This window comes from Nycticebus coucang, chromosome 17, assembly GCF_027406575.1.
Source record: "Nycticebus coucang isolate mNycCou1 chromosome 17, mNycCou1.pri, whole genome shotgun sequence".
In the NCBI taxonomy this organism is placed as follows: Eukaryota; Metazoa; Chordata; class Mammalia; order Primates; family Lorisidae; genus Nycticebus; species Nycticebus coucang.
In genome coordinates this window covers 75,209,596-75,229,131 of record NC_069796.1, presented here as the reverse complement: position 1 = coordinate 75,229,131, position 19,536 = coordinate 75,209,596, and the positions used below count along the sequence as shown (strand labels likewise).

The following is a 19,536-nucleotide window of genomic DNA, read 5'->3' as shown; positions in this document are numbered from 1 at the left end:
GCACTGTACAAAGGTGTCTTGAACAAAGGAATTCCCTAATTCACCGGAAGAGAGGTCAATTTTCTACTCATCATAGGTATTTAGTTGCCGCCAACACTAATACCATAGCTTTTGGAAGCTCAGGAAAATCTATCAAACTAAGGCCAATTGCCTTGTCTTAGGATGGTGGTAACACTGCCTTTGGGCCTTCCTGCCACATAAAAGTGACTTCTGGCTATTTAACATCACATACAAAGGAACTCAAATACCAAAATTTCAGGCCTATATTTCTGCCCAAAACATGGGAATGCAGGTATCATTCCACTTCTGAAAATTTTGAGTAACAGATACCAATTACCTACCATACTCCTCGTATCGCACTGTACACTGCAAACACTAGAGTGATTCCAATTTTAATGTAGATCTTGATAGTATATCTGTGGCACTATTTGCATACCAGTAACTTTTACAGTAAGTTGGCTCATACTTCAAAGATTTTTAAAACCGAGCATAGGTGTCCAATGCAGATTATGTGAGGACCTGTTCACCTGTGGTGTCGGATATCACAAATATTATACTCAATCATTTATCAACTTTGTGAGTGTATTTAACATGTGGCCTAAGACAATTCCTTCCGATGTGTGGCAAAGGAAAAAGACTGGACACCCATAAACATTCTTTAAAATGGAGGCACTTTCCGTGAAGCAAAGTACATTGAACGGTATTACATCATCTCAAAGTCTCCACAAAAATAAAGGTATAAAAGAGTATGAACATAGATCTCCTGGGTAAAGAAAACTGAATCAGTGAAGGAAACCACAACCTTAAGTAAATGCTACCTGGAAACTGGGATTAGATAAGATAGTACAGTACCCTAGCCTTTCCCCCTACCCACCAAAATGAGGTTACTCCTCTGGATAACTATCCCAAAGATGAAATGGGTTAAACATCTGCAGACTCCAATTCAAAATACCCATAACTACAAACCCTGTCAACAAATGCCATCCTCCTAAATCAATAAGAAGGCTAATAAAGGTGGGACAGGGAGGAAAAAGAGAAACAGGATGATAAAGACCAGACCACTTCAAAAACATTTTTCAGATCTTAGATACATCCTCAAAGTAGTTGGGATGTTAACAGTAGACAGAACTTTTTTAAGACAAAAGTCTCTTTCCTGAAGTTCAAACAAAAAGGAATGAGGAAAATTATCCAAGAGAATCAAATAATAAACCTAAGAATCTCAGGATATGAGAGGACTGAAACCTCCCAAGAAAATGGCCTTGAGTACACACCAAAACACATGATAAAATTTCAGAAAACCAGGTCATGTTGAAAAAAAATTATGGAAATAGCAGATTTAGACAAGAAAAAGAACACTTTGTCATGACATCTAGAGATATTTAAAAACTCAGAAAATGCTCCCATCTACTATTAAACTACTTAAGGATTTATCATAGCAAAATAGAAATCATAGTGTATAAACTTGGATCATACACTCAGCTTGAGGCAGAAGAGGTATGTTTCAAGAACTAGCCACTGAACTGCCTCATGTAACTACCACATAAATCCACTTTTCTCCCATGTATCTAAGAGGTGCTGTTACTATATGAATTAAGAAAACCACCATTTAATATACAATCCACTTGAGGAAAGCTTATTGAAGGCTGTTTTAACACATCAAATTTTGAGGAGCAAGGTCAGAATAGGTGGTCTGATGGAGCACTTGGAAATATGATTGCATACTTGTAATTGTTAAAAGAAGGTGGGAACATGAGCACTAAATCCTTACTATGAAAAAGGGTTAACTGTGGAGAGAGCTATTTGGATGGGTAGGGCAGGTACCTTCTCAAAGGGTTTTAGGATACTATTCCACACTTTTAACTATACATTTACTCCTTTGACAAAGTACAAAGTAAGTGCATAAAAGAAAAACAGTGCTACTTTATTAAAATACTGAGTTTATTTCACATGTATATTTTTGTCTCCCCACCATTTCCATGTCTGACCACTACTACTACTATGCCCTATCATAACATTCCATACATACTTAAAACCAAGTGAAGGGTGGAGTTCCATCTTTAAAAACTAAACAGGCATTTTGGACAACACATTCTTGGCAATGGAACCTGGACAACATTTATCAAACACGGTAGGGAAAGTTCTCACTCTGCATTATAAAAAGGACAGCCAGATATCAACTGTTACAGAAATGAAGTAAGACGGAAAATTTTAACAAACTGTTGAAACTATTTTCTTAAAGAGACTTCCTCCACTGCCAGAGATCTTGAATAGCCTGGAAAAAAAAAAAAATGGGGTTAAAGAACCACAATACTTCATAGACATCAAGTCTCTTTGCATAATACAATTAACCAAAAGGTTCATACTCCATATAATTAAGAATGAACTGCAAGGAAATTTGCTCTCAAACATAATTTCAATTATTTTAGACCTAAAAATCACAATATTACACTGTAACAGTTCAGAGATCTTTAATAAAGGAAATCAAGGAAGACTTATCCATTTGACCAGTGTTAATCTGCCCGGAGATGAGCTTTAGGGCTGGTCAGATTTAGCAAATGCTTTTCGTATCTAATTTTAAGCATGATGCAATCTTTGTTTTTCATACCACTTTTCACACACTTCCCCATTATTCAGTACATCTTTCATCTTAATGACTTTAAAATATCTTCAGAAGAGCACCACTGTCAATTTCTGTTTTGTTCAACAAAACACATTATTCTACTTGTTCCAATGGTAGTAGACCATGTCCTTACATCAGAAAGGGGATGAAATCCATTATGCGATAATCATGGTAAGTATGACATTAATTATTCATTATCTAAGCCTCAAATTAAGAGTTGCTTTTCCTATTCACAAAAAATGTTATCCCATTTAAGAACAGCCATGATGCTTTTGTCAGGTCTTAAATGGAGTACTGTTTACTGTTTAAATTTGCATAATCATATTGCTAAAGCCATGAAAAACAATAAACAGCCTTTATGCAGATTAACCTCCATGGACTATTAGACTGCTTTTGTGAGACTACAGAGGTAGATTTTGGTTGATTCTTGTTTAAAGGTTTCAAACAATTTGTTTATTCAAAAAGTTGAAGCAAAGTGAATTTATAGGTGGCGCCTGTGGCTCAGTGAGTAGGGCGCCGGCCCCATATGCCAAGGGTGGTGGGTTCAAACCCAGCCCCGGCCAAACTGCAACAAAAAATAGTCGGGCGTTGTGGCGGGCGCCTGTAGTCCCAGCTGCTCGGGAGGCTGAGGCAAGAGAATCGCATAAGCCCAAGAGTTAGAGGTTGCTGTGAGCCGTGTGACGCCACGGCACTCTACCCGAGGGCAGTACAGTGAGACTCTGACTCTACAAAAAAAAAAGTGAATTTATAGAATGTGTCGGTTATCTTGCCCATTTTCTATAAAATGCTGATCAAGCTGACCTTACTTTTACACAAGACATGCTCCACATGTACCCACCAGTACCGTAGGCCTAGTTCCTTATGCTGACCACCTCTGTATGTTGACCAGTTTGTTATAGACCCTTGGGTAGGACAACTTCAGAGGTTTCACTGTTTTTTTGTTTTTTTTGTTTTTTTTTTTTTGAGATAGAGCCTCAAGCTGCCACGGTGTGGTAGCTTGTAGCCTGGTAGCCTCCCAGCTGCCTATCTGCCCTGTCACTGAAGCCCCTTTTTCAGTAGTCCAGCAACACCCTCAAATCCCAGGAAAACAGGCCACGTGAAATGTCAGGACTGATTCAGTGGCTGGGAGGCAGAGTGCATCAGGGAGTCGGCGTGGACTCTGGTAGTCAGAGCATCACAGATCACAGCAACCTACCAACTCCTGGGCTTCAGCAATTCTGTTGCCTCAGCCTCCAAAGTACCTGGGACTACAGGCGCCTGCCACAATGCCCAGCTATTTTTTTGGTTGTAGTTGTCATTGTTGTTTGGCAGGCCCGGGCTGGATTCGAACCTGCCAGCTCTGGTGTTATGTGGCTGGCACCTTAGCTGCTTGCCACTAACAACTTTTGTGGCCTTTTCAGAAATGATTCAGGATTTTCTCAACTGCTATTATTTCAAAACAGACAACAAATCTCAGATAAAAGAAACACTGAATGCCAATTAGTATTTTTAAAAATCTTTTAAATCATTAAATTCAAACAAATGTTGGCATTTACTACAACATCAAAACAGACGCTGCTTGACCAGCATTTTGTAGAAAATGGGCAAGATGACCGACACATTCTATAAATTCACTTTGCTTCAACTTTCAATAAACAAATTGTTTGAAGCCTTTTTTTTTTTTTTTTTTTTGTAGAGACAGTCTCACTTTATGGCCCTCGGTAGAGTGCTGTGGCATCACACAGCTCACAGCACTTCCAACTCCTGGGCTTAAGCGATTCTCTTGCCTCAGCCTCCCAAGTAGCTGGGACTACAGGCGCCCGCCACAACACCCGGCTATTTTTTGGTTGCAGTTTGGCCGGGGCTGGGCTTGAACCGGCCACCCTCGGTATATGGGGCCGGGGCCCTACGGACTGAGCCACAGGCGCCGCCCTTGTTTGAAGCCTTTAAACAAGAATCAACCAAAATCTCTCTCTCCACAAAAGCAGTCTAATTTCTTGCATTGACTTTTTTTTTTTTTATTGTAGAGACAGAGTCTCACTTTATGGCCCTTGGTAGAGTGCCGTGGCATCACACAGCTCACAGCAACCTCCAACTCCTGAGCTTAGGCGATTCTCCTGCCTCAGCCTCCCGAGTAGCTGGGACTACAGGCGCCAGCCACAACGCCCGGCTATTTTTTTGTTGCAGTTTGGCCGGGGCTGGGTTTGAACCCACCACCCTCGGCATATGGGGCCGGCGCCCTGCTCACTGAGCCACAGGCGCCACCCTGCATGGACTCTTAATTCAAGATTTTCTGTAAAAATTTGCTATCATGTCTCATCTGGAAGACTTTACTTACCAAAGCCTCATAAACAAGTTTTTCTGTGAGATTAACACTGCATAAGCAAACAGAAGTTTTATACACTGTTATCACCTATACCTCTATGCCATAAAAATGATATATTTAGTTTTGATAATTTATGATAAATCTAGGTATTAACATTTACTATATTATAGAAATGTCATCTTGACAGTTAAAGTATACTTTCAGTATGAGTCAGAAAATACTTCTAATACCAGTGGCATCAGTCATTTGAGTAGCAAGACTGAAGTGAAAGACCAATGCAACTTCAGTTGTCATTACTCTTGATTTTCACCTGAAATTTTCTTTAAAAAAACTCTCTTGGCATTAGTTTAAGAAACTATCTCTTAAGCATAGCTGTTACCCTGTTTCCCCAAAAATAAGGCAGTGTCTTATTTTAAGGTGTGCTCCCAAAGATGCGCTAGGTCTTATTTTCAGGGGACGTCTTATCTTTCCTTATTTTCAGGGAAAACAGGGTAGGTGCATGCTGGTTTATGTCTTACTCTCTACCATTTCTAACATCAAACAATTTGCATAATGAGGTTCCAAAATAAACTTTTTTATCTACTCAGAAAATCAGCACTTACATTTGACTCAAATGTACACACGCAAAAAAAGATCCAATAGAATAAAAAAGACTTAATTTGATCATGTCGTAGCCCATTTCACTCAAGGCTACACTCATACTTTAAGAGCTGCAAACCCAGAAACTAAAAATTTCAAGCAGTGATGCAATTTACGTAATGTAAGTGTAAATACTATGGCACAAGAAAAAACAGCTAATTGCCAAATTTCACTAATTTATTGAAAAAAGCTGAACACAGGACTTACTCAAAACAGGTTCTATCCTATGTATACATGATAGGTTACATAACTGTCCTATTTAACTGTTTTTATATTTTCCTTTACATATAACCTGAGTATGCTATGAGTAAACGTATAAATTTTCCTCTACTGACAGAATACTTTCATTTGCAAGAATTAGAAAACTCTAGTTACCACAATTTGGCTTCTTTCCCAGATTTTTTATGTTGATTTTAGCAAAATGCTTTCCCTAAGATCTTTGGAGAAAATAAAATTATCTTTTGTCAGCTCCCAAGAAAGCAAAAACCAGATTGCCCCAAAAGCAGGCAGATGGAGCAAAAAGGAAAACCACAGTGTATTTCTTTAGCCAACATAGTACCAAAAATATATAAAGTTCAACAACCAAGAGATCATTTACCAGCTATATAAAATATGACAAAAAATGTACTAAAAAGCTATCTTCTCAGCCTCTTCCATGTATTTAATCTGAAGTTATTGTCTATGGTTAGGAACCTTTTGAAAGGAGCCAATAATTTTTTTTTTTTGTAGAGACAGAGTCTCACTTTTTGGCCCTCAGTAGAGTGCAATGGCCTCACACAGCTCACAGCAACCTCCAACTCCTGGACTTAAGCGATTCTCTTGCCTCAGCCTCCCGAGTAGCTAGGACTACAGGCGCCCGCCACAATGCCCAGCTATTTTTTGGTTGCAGTTTGGCCGGGGCCGGGTTTGAACTGTCACCCTCGGTATATGGGGCCGGCACCTTACTGACTGAGCCACAGACGCCGCCCAGAGCCAACAATTTTTTAAAAGTGACTTTTAGAGTAAAAGAACAATGTTAATAAATCAAAAAATATCTGGATTTGGTCACGTCCTCAGAAAATTCAGTTACCTCCTGGTCAGTCATCCGGAAGCAATTCTTCACATAATTGATGAACTTGGCTTCCACTTTGGGAAGAGACCCACCCTATTGAGAAAAAAAGCATTATTTAGGTAAGTATAGAAACACACTGCTTGAGAAAGATAAGGTTAGGAAATTTCTCTAAGATCTGCATTATTATTATTATTACTGAATTAGTTCATTTCTGGTCCCTTAAACTCATTCATTTCATTACCGGTGTCTTTAAAATATCCAAAACAACCGTAGTGGGCAAGGTTTGTCAAAAGTTCAAATCTTCCCAGACAATCTCTCTAGTAATACAAAACACAAGCCACAATTGGGATTCTAAAGGCACACAAATATGGCAAACTCCCTGGCTGCCTATCCATATTATCTAAGAAGTCTACCCAGAACGAAATCCAAACCCAGCGAGAACATTATCACAAAACCAAAACTGCTTGAAAAAAAACAATTATTGACCAAAAACCTATGTCCAACAAAACATTGACTCAGATATATAAAGCTGAACAGGGAAAAAAATTATAGTAATTACACTTTACTAACCTCTCACAAAAATTTAGACTTTCCTTCAAATTTAAATGTAGGCAAGAAACCACAACAGTTTTAACAAACATCCATCACTTTGTCAACTAAATTTCAAAGCATTACAATTGTTTCCTATTTTGATTAACTACATTGTTTTTCTTATAACCTGAATGTTATGTTTTACACCCTTTTAAAAGATCAAAAAGGGTCCCAAATACAAAAGGGACCACAGAATTAGGTATAGAATATCAAGATACTGCCTCCATCACTTAAAAGAAAAACCTCACTATAAACATTTCCACTTCAAAATTATTGTCACATACTTTCTTATTTGAGTCATTCAAATATTTATTGAGCAGCTAGGGAGATACAAAGGTAATTTAAAACATCGTCAAAGAGGTGAGGCAAGTGCACAGGTAATGGAAAGCATACGCAAGTATCATTCACAGTCAAAAAGAGAGTGCTTTAGGAAATCAAAGTGAGATTGTTTCCAGCCTGGAAGGGGGCGTGGGTAGCAAATCAGGAAAGGGGGATTGAGATTAAAATAGAAGACTTCAGTCTGGATTGTTGATGATACTCAGTATGGACTACATTTGTCTCTCCTTTTCCTCTCTCCCCATCTTTGGGCTTAATTTACCAGTAGTGCCCAGGAATGTTCAATGCGCCTGCAATTAAACCAAGGAGATAGGACCATATTAAAACAGGGGGGAGGGGTATCTAAAAGATGTCATTTTAGCGCTGTATGCAAGGGATAAAAATAAATCAGTGATACCGGGAAGGCCAAAGGGCATAGTGTGACTAAAGCAAAACAAATACATTCTGCCTCCTAAAATGTCATTTTACCAGGGCAAGAAATCTACTGAAGCCATGAAGATCCTAGAACACAAAACCACGGAGAAATGAGTTGGCAATTTTTCCTCACCATCTCACATCCATTCTCAGTAACTGGAATCTAAAACTATTTTCCATAGAATTAAAACTTCTTTCAAATGTGTTCCAAAGACATTTAAACCAATTATTCCATACTCTAAAACTCAAGTCTAAAGTTAACTATAGTTTTAGTCCTCTAGAATGCACGCAAAACAAAGAGTGCTAATCTTCTTCCCATGTTTCCACTGTTTAAGACAAAAGGACACTAGATAAACGCATATTAGTTACTCACAAATGCTAGATATTACCACATGTACATGGTATTGACTGGTGACACTTAGGTGTAAAGGGCTAATAAAAATGACTGTTTGCTGGAGAATGTTTTTGACTATCGTCAATCATGAGCAATCATTTAATGTCAATGCCATCACCGATTTTCCAACTGTTTGCATTTTCATTGAAGTTTCATACGCCCTCTGCTGGTTCTATAGCATATTATAACTATAATAGGCAAAAGCGTTCTTTTCTTATCTCATTTTACATCTGAGGTCAGAATTTATTTGCAACCAATGTGCTTGTATTTAATTATGAGAGTAAAGCATATTAACTTCACATATGCAAAAGAAATCAAAATGAGTAGCTTGTATTTTTATAATACATTTTTGTATAAAAAATTTGTAGCACAGGACTAGGTATGTTAAAGAGATAAAAACTGATTAACTAGTTTATCCAGAACCCCAGAACTGAGCAATTTTTAGGGACAGATCCAAACTAGTTCGATAATTTTACTCACTTTTTCTATACTTGCTTGCATTTTTGCCTTAATGTCTTCTACAGAACTAGGTCCTTTTGGTGTTTTAGTTTTTTCCTGTTTTTTGAAGGATTCTTGACCCTGAAAAATTTGAATTTCAGAACATGTAAAAACAATTTGTAGCCTTGTTCTAAAATTTCTACTTGGATCTAATTATGTAAACCAGGGTTTAGAACCTCTGCTCTATGCTAATGTATATACCTTACAACAATCAAGATTCCTCATAGGAAACTGTTAAGATATTACAATAAAAAGCTACTGCCAGGTGGTGCCTGTGGCTCAAAGGAGTAGGTATGGCCCCATATACCAGAGATGCCGGCCTCAGCCATAAACTGCAAAAAAAAAAAAAAAAAAAGCTACTGCCTTCCCCCACTACACACTTGAAGCCTTATAGTATATATATTTGCATGCAGATTTCACCACTTTAAGATACCAACTACATGGATTCCCCAAAGGACAATCAATTTCAGATTCTTCCACAGTAGAACTTTCTACACCCCTTCCCCCCACCGACTACATAAATGAGGCATGCCTTTGCACAAATATTGCCACTTACTTTTGATCTCGGTGTTGATGGTTTTGAATCCTTTCCATTCTGGTTTGATTTTTGTGCATTTTTGGCTGGAGTGTCTCGCACAGACTACAATTAGAAACTGATCATCAGTGCCCAATATAACAGGCCTATCAATACAAATAAAACTGCCTCAATGTAAGAAAAGCAGTCCTTTAAAAGTTGCAAAGGGCTGCCTCATGAGTGAAGGCCAAATGGATATAGAAAATAGATCATTCTCCACAAATAATAGTGAAGTTTATTTACAGTACATTCATACTCCGGACCAATTCTCAGTATGAGATTATCTCCCAACCCTGTTTTCACTAACTTTATATTATTTCAAAAACTTTCTATTATTGGCTGTATTTGACTCTTACAGCACTCTAACAACTTACTTTCTTCACTGGAGCTTTTTCTTCAGTTTCCTCATCATCAAAATCATCATCATCATCATCACTATAAATAAAATCAAGACATTAGTAACTTTCAAAATCTGAGATTTGGACAAAAGTTAAAGGTCTTGAAGAAATTACTGGTACTTATGTTTATTACAGAATTGTTCACAATAGTCAAGAGGTGAAAGCAACACCAATGTTAATAAAAAGTGTATATATAACATACATTCAATGGAATCAGTCTTTAAAACTGCCAACATGGATGACCAGTCACAAGAGAACAAATGCTATATGATCCCACTTATGAGAGTTGCCAAGTACTCAAATTCAAAGCAGAAAGCTTAACTGTGGTTCCCAGGAGCTGTGGAGTTGTCCAATGGGTATAGTTTGTTTTCTAAGGGCTTAAGATCTGTTGCACAACATTAAAATAGTTAACACTACTAAACTGCACACTTAATGACAATTAAAATGGTTAAGTTTCAAGTTGTTAAAAAGAAGTGGGCTAAATAAAATTAAAAACCTAAATAGAAATCCCATGTTCACAAATTTTAGGATGGCATAACTCCCCCAAACTTAATATGCAGACTTAATACAATCCTTAAAATAATCCCAGGTTGGCTTATTTGTAGAAACAGATCCGAGAATTCATACAAAATAAGGAATCCAAACAGGCCAAAGAGAATCTTGAAAGGGAACAAAGTTGGAAGACTCACACTTGATTTCAAATAACCAGCAAAAATTACAAAGTAACAGAACCAAGACAGTGTTGTACTGTTATGAATACAAAAGAGTCTAGAAATAAGCCCATATGCACAGCATTTATGCTAAACTATTTTAAAAGGGTGCCAAGACCATTTCAAAAGAGGAAAGACTAGTTTTTGAACAAATCATACTAGAGTAACTGCTTATCTGCATACATAAAATGTATTTGGACCCATGATCTCATAATTCACTTAATATGGTCAATGACTAAATATTAAGAGTTAAATACATAGCCGGGCACGGTGGCTCACGCCTGTAATCCCAGCACTGTGGGAGGCTGATGAGGGAATCGCTTGAGCTCAGGAGTTCGAGACTCGCCTGAGCGACAGTGAGACCCCGACTCGTGAAAAAAATGGAAAAACCCAGCCGGGCGCCGCGGCGAGCGCTGTAATCCCAGCGGCTTCCGGAGGCTGAGGCAGCGGGGTGCCTGCAAGCCCCCGAGTCTGAGGTTGTGGTGAGCTACCACGCCCACTGCACTCTGCTCAGGGGCATAGGGTGGGACCCTGTCTCAACAAAAAAAAAAAAAAAAAAGAGTTAAATACATAAAAACTGAAAATTCAACAAAGGGGTAAATTTTCATTGACTTTGAACTTGGCAATGCTTTCTTAGGTTTGTCACCGAAAACACAAGAAAACAAAAAACCCAAAACTTGGCTGAGTGAGGTAGCACATCCCTGTGATCCTAGCATTCTGGGAGGCTGAGGTGGGTGAGTTGCTTGAGCTCAGGAGTTTGAGAACCACCTGAGAAAGACCCCATATCTCTACTAAATAAATCAGCTGGTATGGCAGCATGTGCCTCTAGTCTGAGAAAAAAAAAAATCAACAGCATGTCCACACATGCTCATGGCAGCCAAAAAGTAAACTACTCCAATGCTTACCAACTTATGCATAACCAAATAACATATCAATACACTGCATTACTCACCCTTAAAAAAGAATGAAGAACTAGTAACTTCCTACAACGTAGGTAAATGCTGAAAACATTTTACTAGCCTACAGAATCCAGTCATAAAAGGACAAACAGTCAAATCTATAAGGACAATGTTTATTAGTGGTTAATTAGTGCTGAGGGATTATGATGGTTAATTGCTAGTAAGTATGATTTAAGTGATGACATGTTCTAAAGTAGATTGTTGTCCTAACAGCTACTCAACTGTACATATACTAAAACCATTGAATTGCACTTTAAATGGTTCAACAGTTAGGGGGGAGATCAAATTCTTAGAAAGTCAGAAGTTAGTATTAGAAATCACAGCAGAAGTGGTTCACACTTTTAATTCACAGGCCAATGGGGAGGCTCGCACCTGTCCTAGCACTCTAGGAGACAGAAGAGGTTGGCTGCTTGAGCTCAGGAACAAGAGACCAGCCTGAGCAAGAGCAGACTTTGTCTCTATTCAAACAAAACCAAAAAAAAAGAGAAACTAGCCAGGCATTGTGGCAGGTACCTATAGTCCTAGGCTACTCCCAGCTACTTGGGAGGCTGAGGCAAGAGGATCACTTGAGCCCAGGAGTTTGAGGTTACTATGAGCTTTGGCACCCTTGCATGGGCAACACAGAATGAGACTCTACCTCAAAATAAATTTAATTCAGGGCGGCGCCTGGGGCTCAATGGGTAGGACACCAGCCCCATATATCAAGGGTGGTGGGTTCAAACCTGGCCCCAGCCAAATTGCAACAAAAAAATAACTGGCGTTGTGGCGGGCACCTGTAGTCCCAGCTACTGGAGAGGCTGAAGCAAGAGAATTGCCTAAGCCCAGGAGTTGGAGGTTGCTGTGAGCTGTATGAGGCCACGGCACTCTACCCAGGGTGATAAAGTGAGACTCTGCCTATAAAAAAAAAAGACAGCCAAGTGCTGTGGTGGGCACCTGTAGTCCCAGTTTCTCAGGAGGCTGAGGCAAAAGGAGGATTACTTGAGCCCAAGCATTGCTGTGAGCTATGATGCCATTGCAGTACGCAGGGGTGACAAAGTAAGAGTCCATCTAAAAAACAAACAAACAACAACAAAAAAAAAAAAAAACAGGAAATTCCCTGATACCCTGATAAATCTTAAAACATGTTTAAGGAGAGGGTCTCATGATGTTCTTAACATTATATACAACTATACAAGAATTTCTGGTTTAAAAAGCAGTCAATCAAGCCAATACCATACATACCCTACCCTCCTTTCCATCCTCTAAACAGGACTACTATTCTCCCTTTTATCTTATGGGTTCCAAGTCTTCTGAGATGATGGCTTAAAGATTAACAAGTATCTAACAATCAAAGCACCTCTTTACGTTTCACTGCCATCTGTGTAGTGCCATAAACATCACCAGGTGCAGTGTAAGTTTTTACTAAGTAAAGCCTTGTTTTCCTTGAAAGTATTCATTGCCCGCAGGATGCACATCTGATTACCTTTTCTTTGCTTACATGAAAACTTGCTGATCTGGACCCCAACATCACCATCCTATACTTTTCATTCCTCTAAAAATGAAAAGTTGATGACAACTTTGAAGAGACCCAGAAGAACACAAATGTAAATTCTCATATTATAATTACATCAGCAATTATACCCATTCCAAAGAATCCTCCAAAGCCCCTGCAAGACCAGGATATCAATGAGGTTTTATACCAAAGCATTCCTGGAAGGAATTGCTTGTCTCCAATGTCTAAGTGTACATGCTAACCACTCAAACTTATGAAAAAAGTAAATGAATCCAAATTTAATTAAGTACTGTAGACCATCCATGGTCCTTCCCTTGAGATCTTTAATTCTTACTAATGGTAAGTGATAACAATCTTGAATTCATGTGTTAAGTTTGACATGCATTTATTTTGATTTTTTAAGCTTTTAGCACGTCTTCTATTTTCTACCTTGTCATACTGTTTTTAACTATTAGCTTAGCTACCTTCTGTTTTTGAAAACCTAACTTCCAGATTTATCATCAGTGTCTATTCTCAAGTATGTTTTTTTTTTTGAGACATAGTCTCACTTTGTCGCCCCTACCATGGCGTCATAGCTCACAGCAACCTCCAAACTCTTGGGTTCAAGCAATTCCCTTGCCTCAGCCTCCCAAGTAGCTGGGACTACAGGCACCTGCCACAACGCCCAGCTATTTTTAGAGATGGGGTCTCACTGTTGCTCAGGCTGGTCTTGAACCTGTGAGCTCAAGCAATCCACCCACCTTGGCTTCCCAGAGTGCTAGGATTACAGGTGTTAACAACTGGGCTCAGCCCTCAAGTTTTCTTTGATTCCATTTTAAACATGTTTTCAATACATATATGTACACCAATACTAGAACTGAGGGACGAAACAGACAAACAAGAATTCAATGTATTAGAGATTACTGATATTGTCATATAAGATCAATTGTAAGTAGTTCTTCATTCCAGTGTAAATTACTACCTAAGCTTGACCTAGCTTAATACACACATTAAATCTTTTCCAACCATACTTTAAATTCCAAAGAAATCTCAATATTCCTTTTAGTATCTTAATTTTGTTAATAAGGAACCAGAGGCCACATAGGCCAAAACGCTTTGTGGAAAGAATGTGTTCTAGCAGATTCTCTTTCCACAAAGTCCATTTATTGTATAGTATATCAGACTTTATAATGTACAGTAGAAATAGTATTTTGAGAAATGCTGAAGATTCACGATGCATAGCACCATTTTAAACGCTCATGATCCAGTGGCCAGGCACAGTCAGTGGCTCACAGCTGTAATCCTAACACTCTAAAGACCCCAAGTGGAGTGGACTGCTTGAGCTCAGGGGTTCAGAGCCAGCCTAAGCCAAGAGCATAGCCCACAACTCTACTAAAAATACAAAAACTTGCCAGGAATGGCTATAGTACCATATACTTGGAAGGCTGGGTCAAGAGGATCTTTTGAGGAGTTTGAGGTTGCTGTGAGCTACAATGACACCACAGCATTCTACTCAGGACAGAGTGAGACTCTGTCTCAAAAATAAAAATAAAGGCTCATAGTCCAAATAGCCCTTCAACTCAGCTCATGTAACCTAAACTGATAAGCACTTGTCCTTAAGGTACTAATTACACAGGATAATTTTGCTAAATGATTTTCATGAAATCCCTCCAAGCATACTAGCAAATCAGTTTCCAAACACATACTTACTCTTCTTCATCATCATCATCTTCATCATCATCATCTTCATCTTCATCAGCAGCAAGTTTTACTTTTTTCTTAAAAAAAAAAAAAAAAAAAACTCATGAGCAAAACGATCACCAAACCACAAGGTAGAATGTAAGACCTGTAGTAAAAATGCATCTGTGGGCGGCTCAGTGAGCAGGGCGCCAGCCCCATATACCGAGGGTGGCAGGTTTAAACCCAGCCCCGGCCAAACTGCAACAAAAAAATAGCCGGGCGTTGTAAGCGGGCGCCTGTAGTCCCAGCTACTTGGGAGGCTGAGGCAGGAGAATCACCTAAGCCCAGGAGTTGGGAGGATGCTGTGAGCTGTGTGACGCCACGGCACTCTACCGAGGGCAATAAAGTGAAATTCTGTCTCTAAAAAAAAAGCATCTGTACCTGTGGAACTTTGCTTCCACTTCCAGGAGCAGATCGCTTTCCAGACATACTTAAGAGTTTCACATCCTCCTCCTCTTCATCTTCTGACTCTGCATCTTCTTCCACAGCTAAAATAAAATTCTTAGACATTATAAAACTCAAGAACCAAGAAATCAGAAAGAATATTGATAACAATAACAAATACGCTATTCTAGAAACTTGAGATTATATTAGCAATAGCAAATGAGGAACAGAAACTTTTTAAAAGGAATTTGAGGCCAATTTTTATTGCTAGGCTTTAAATTCAAAACTAGTCCTCTCCAGTTATAAATGACAGCATTCCCATTTGAACCTATCATGAATACAATAGTACAACTAACTATGCTTTTGTAAGTCCAAATTGACACAAGTAAGCAACTATATTAAAGAGAACTAAATACACAATATATAAAAACATACCTACTAAGTGCTGCCCACTAATATGCACAGGCCCTGAACCACACTTCAACCGTAAGACCACCGGTGGTGTTATTTCAAAGCCCCCAAGAGAAACCTAAAAAGGGAGAAATTTTCAATCACCAAATGTGAAGAAAAAAATAAGCATCATGTAGGTAAAACTACAAACCAGATCACAACCAGTTAACCTGTTTTTTTCCCCTCTGCTGATTTTCCCATAATCAGCAAAAACCACCTTCTTCAAGAGTTTACCACTCAACCCTACAAGTTAAACTGCTTGGTTTTTTATCTCCTTGGTACAAGTTAAATGACATACCTACCTTAAAACAACAAAATTAAACTTTGAACACAAACCGTAAGTGCCCTTACCGTTGGCTGTACAGACATTTTCAAAGTTGCCAGTGTTACTTTAATTGGACTGCCTTCATAATTCATTGCCTCTGCTTCAACAATGTGCAACTCATCCTTTGCACCAGCCCCTAAACTGACCTGTGGGGAAAAACAAAACACTACTTCAAGTTTTAGCTGTTTTACAACCCCTCCTAAAATTTGTTAAGTACAGCCATGATTCGCTTAACGATGAGAATATATTCTGAAAAATTTGCTGTTAGGTGTTTTCAGGTTTGTGGGATCTTAAAAATTTACTCATACAAACCTAAATATTATAGCCTACTATATATCTAGGCTATATGGTATAGCCTATTGCTCCTAAACCACAAATATGTAAAGCATGTTACTGCAAGGAATACTGCAAACAATTGTAGCACAGCAGTATGTATTTGTCTTTCTAAATATAGAAAAGGTACAATAGAAATAGGTTAATCTTATGAGATAACCACCATTATGTATGTGGTCCTTCACTAACCAAGCATCTGTAATGTGGCACATGAATATTTTTTAAATAATCAAGTATAAAACTTTCATTATTAGCCATTATGGAAAACAAATTGTGCAGTATCTTCAAGTTTTATGTGACCTTGGCAAAACCATTTTTCATGTTCAACAAATTTAAAGAAATACATAAAATATATACAAATTTAAAGAAATGCATAAAATATATACTTATCACCGAACAAATGTTTATTGAGTAATTGAGCCCTAGGCTAGTCTCTTGTGAGACATGAGAGATTATCACTACCCTAGGGGCTTTAAAACACAACTGAATACATAAGACTGAAACGAAGTGAATGGATTTTACATGACTACCAAATGAGTAGTAAAGGTACCAAGTAAATTTATTATATAGATGAACAATGAGGAACACACAATATCAAGTTATAAAAACATCTTATAAGCAGTCAGCAAAGCAAAGGAAAAGTCTCAAGCCACATGATTAAGAACTAAAAGGCTGAAATCAAGAAAGGTTAAGTAGTTTATTTTGAAAGTTTAAATACCGTTCTTAAAGATAACTGGTGCTCATTTTCATCATTATCCACCTTAAAGTGATAATCTTTGTCGGCCTTTAGTTCACAACCTGTAAATGAAGAAAAAAGCAACTCTAACAAGGAGAACAACACTGAACCTTAAGTGTGGGTAACCAAAGGTCATGGTTACCTTTGAACTAGTTTTTCACTATTTTACCTACTAGAGGGCAAAGCAGAAAGATCCCTCTACTGGATTTCTTGAACATGAACTTCCATCAAGATTAAGTAACGCCCATGAAAGACTGCATATTCCATTTTCTCATCATTCTATTTCATTCCTAACTACACTGAGACAGGAAACATTACCATTCTGCAGATAGAAAGAGGCTGAATGATTTAGTAAATCTGGAAATGAAACATACAATGTTAACTTCACATTGCTTTAAAAAGCTGAATTATCTACCTAAACTCCCAACTGGCAAATCAGAAATGAGAATGGATTACACAAACACGAATAGCTTATAATCACAACAGAAAGAGACAAACATACAAGAACCACAGCTTATTACGGGATCAACATTCCTTATGTTATATTAAAACACTGTATTTAAAGGATGTTTCCAATCGAATTAATAAACATTTCAGATATAAATTTGTCAGAAATTTTAGCTATCCAAAATGAATAGGAATAAAGCCTTAACACACACGCGTGTGTTCTTTCACTCCATGAACGGGCAAACTGTTTTGAATACTGTGAGAATCAAAATTATATTTTAAATGATTCTTTTTGTCATTTAGCAGTTACTGGTACACGGATGCTTAAATACAGATACTCAATTTAAAAATCTCAGAGTGATAAACATAGATAAAACTTGGAGTAGGCTGTTTGGAACAAAAAGATTCGATTTCTGCAATTAAGGTTACTGAGACAAAACCAAGACAGGATTCTCCCTGCATGTGCAGCTTAGTGGGTGTTTGGGCTAGGGAGGAGCCCCTCAAAATCCTGGTTACAACGTAATGAATTACAATATTCTCAAGAATTTAATCGACCCTCTGCAAGTTTTGCTTGTCTTTGGGGAAAAAAACCTGCTTGCTTAATGCTAGACAGAGGGCTTGCCTGTATCATTAACCCCCCCAACCAGAAAACTATGCTTCATTCATATTCATAAAGCACCATCTCTAGAGGGAACAAATTCACTTTCCTGAGCCTCAGTACCGTAAGGTGCAATGGAGGACTAATCCCACCAACTGCAGTGGGACAGAAAAGGACTTCAAATATAACGACCATCACCGTGTATGTTGTTAAGCCTAAACAAAGACCTCAGCATCCTGGCACGACCAGCCACTTCACCTAATATTTCCCGCCCAACAGCTTCAACTGAGCCACAAGATGCCAGGTCTAGGAGTGACAGGACGCCCGTGTGTCCCGGATGTAGCGCCCCCACCCCCTCCTTTCCCCAACCACGTGGCAACCACGTGCTTCCAGCGGTTGCGGCCTCCTCACGCCCCGCGGCGCCTCCCCTCCCCTCCCCCCCGTACCTAGCCGAGGCAAATGGGTAAGTCCCGGTCCCAGAGCTCCAAACGCTGAAGGCCAGGGTCTGGAGAACGCCAGGCTGTATCCACCCCCTGCCCCTCGCACGTAGGCCCAAATCACCTCCTGGACCGCCGGGAATCAGAACCCTACGAACGAACTCACTCGCTGGAGTAAAAAAAACACGCCCGGGTCTCTACCGCGCGCACCAGGCAACATCGATCCGTCCGCCGGCCGGTTCTATCTTACCCCACGCCCTGGGCCTCAGATGCTCACGCTCCCGGCTGTTGGCGCCGCTCCTACTTCCCTCATGCCGCCAAGTCCCCTCCAGGCTTCCATCCCTCAGGCGCTAGAGCCCCGGCAGCTCGCTTCCCACCCCCTCAGGGCTCCAACCTGCTTGGCTTTCTCGACCAACTCAGGCCTCAGATTCCCGCCTCCCCCCACCACCACCTCAAAGCCACCAGGCCCTCCTCGGCCTTGCTCCAGGTCCCACAGCAGTTACCGAAAAGATAGTTCTGAGGCCTCAAGGGGCTCATGTCCATGTCCATCGAATCTTCCATGAGGTGGTGGCACGCACTTAGGTGGGGGAGAAGGCGGACGGAGATAAACGAGTACTGCTCCAAGGAACAGCCGCGCAGGACGGAATCACTCCAGGGAAAGGACGCGGGCTCTCCGAGCGAATATATAGCCCCCAAACATCTCGCGAGAGCCTCTCAAGTCCCGCCTCGGCGCGCGTGCTCAGAAGCTTCCCTCCCTGTACGCTCGCCCTTCTGCGCAAGCGCTCTTCAACTCCGCTCCTTCTTACTTCACACCCCTCCCCCCCTCCTCCAGGTATTTCGCGGGCTCCTACCGAGCACGCGCAGCCGTGTTGTGGCCCCACCCCTCGGCTGGCGTTGCCGGGGCTCCGGCGTGCTTTCTCCTGGGAGCGCGCGCTCCCACCTCCGGCCCTTCCACTTCACTCCCGCGCGGGCGCGCCGGCCTCGCGCGAAAAGCCGGCGCAGCCCACCCTGCAAGATGGCGTCGGCAGCCCTTCGCTGCATCAGATATGCAAGGTTAGCTGGTAGGAGATGAGCCAGAGAACAGCTCGATTCACCTCTCCGTCCCCTGAGGCTCCGCAAGCCTCCG

The 19,536-nt window shown here is 39.9% G+C and overlaps 1 protein-coding gene across 5 annotated transcripts; it reads right to left on the bottom strand.

Annotated features, from left to right (window-relative positions):
- Positions 1–1,917: 1,917 nt before the first annotated feature.
- Positions 1,918–19,118, bottom strand: NPM1 (nucleophosmin 1). 5 transcript variants are annotated; one of them, XM_053566026.1, is made up of 12 exons: positions 18,914–19,049; positions 17,098–17,250; positions 16,911–16,990; positions 15,886–16,005; positions 15,520–15,613; positions 15,082–15,188; positions 14,671–14,738; positions 9,797–9,857; positions 9,405–9,488; positions 8,831–8,929; positions 6,634–6,708; positions 1,918–2,272 (listed from the first exon to the last, which is right to left on the bottom strand). In XM_053566026.1, the coding sequence occupies exons 2-12, from the start codon at positions 17,144–17,146 to the stop codon at positions 2,234–2,236; spliced, it is 876 nt and encodes a 291-aa protein (XP_053422001.1). In that variant the 5' UTR covers positions 17,147–17,250; positions 18,914–19,049; the 3' UTR covers positions 1,918–2,233. The 5 variants fall into 5 exon arrangements, with proteins under 5 accessions (XP_053422001.1, XP_053421998.1, XP_053421997.1 ...); XM_053566023.1 differs by lacking the exon at positions 17,098–17,250 and having other exon boundaries at positions 18,914–19,118; XM_053566022.1 differs by lacking the exon at positions 17,098–17,250 and having other exon boundaries at positions 16,911–17,014; positions 18,914–19,078.
- Between the last annotated feature and the right edge of the window lie 418 nt (positions 19,119–19,536).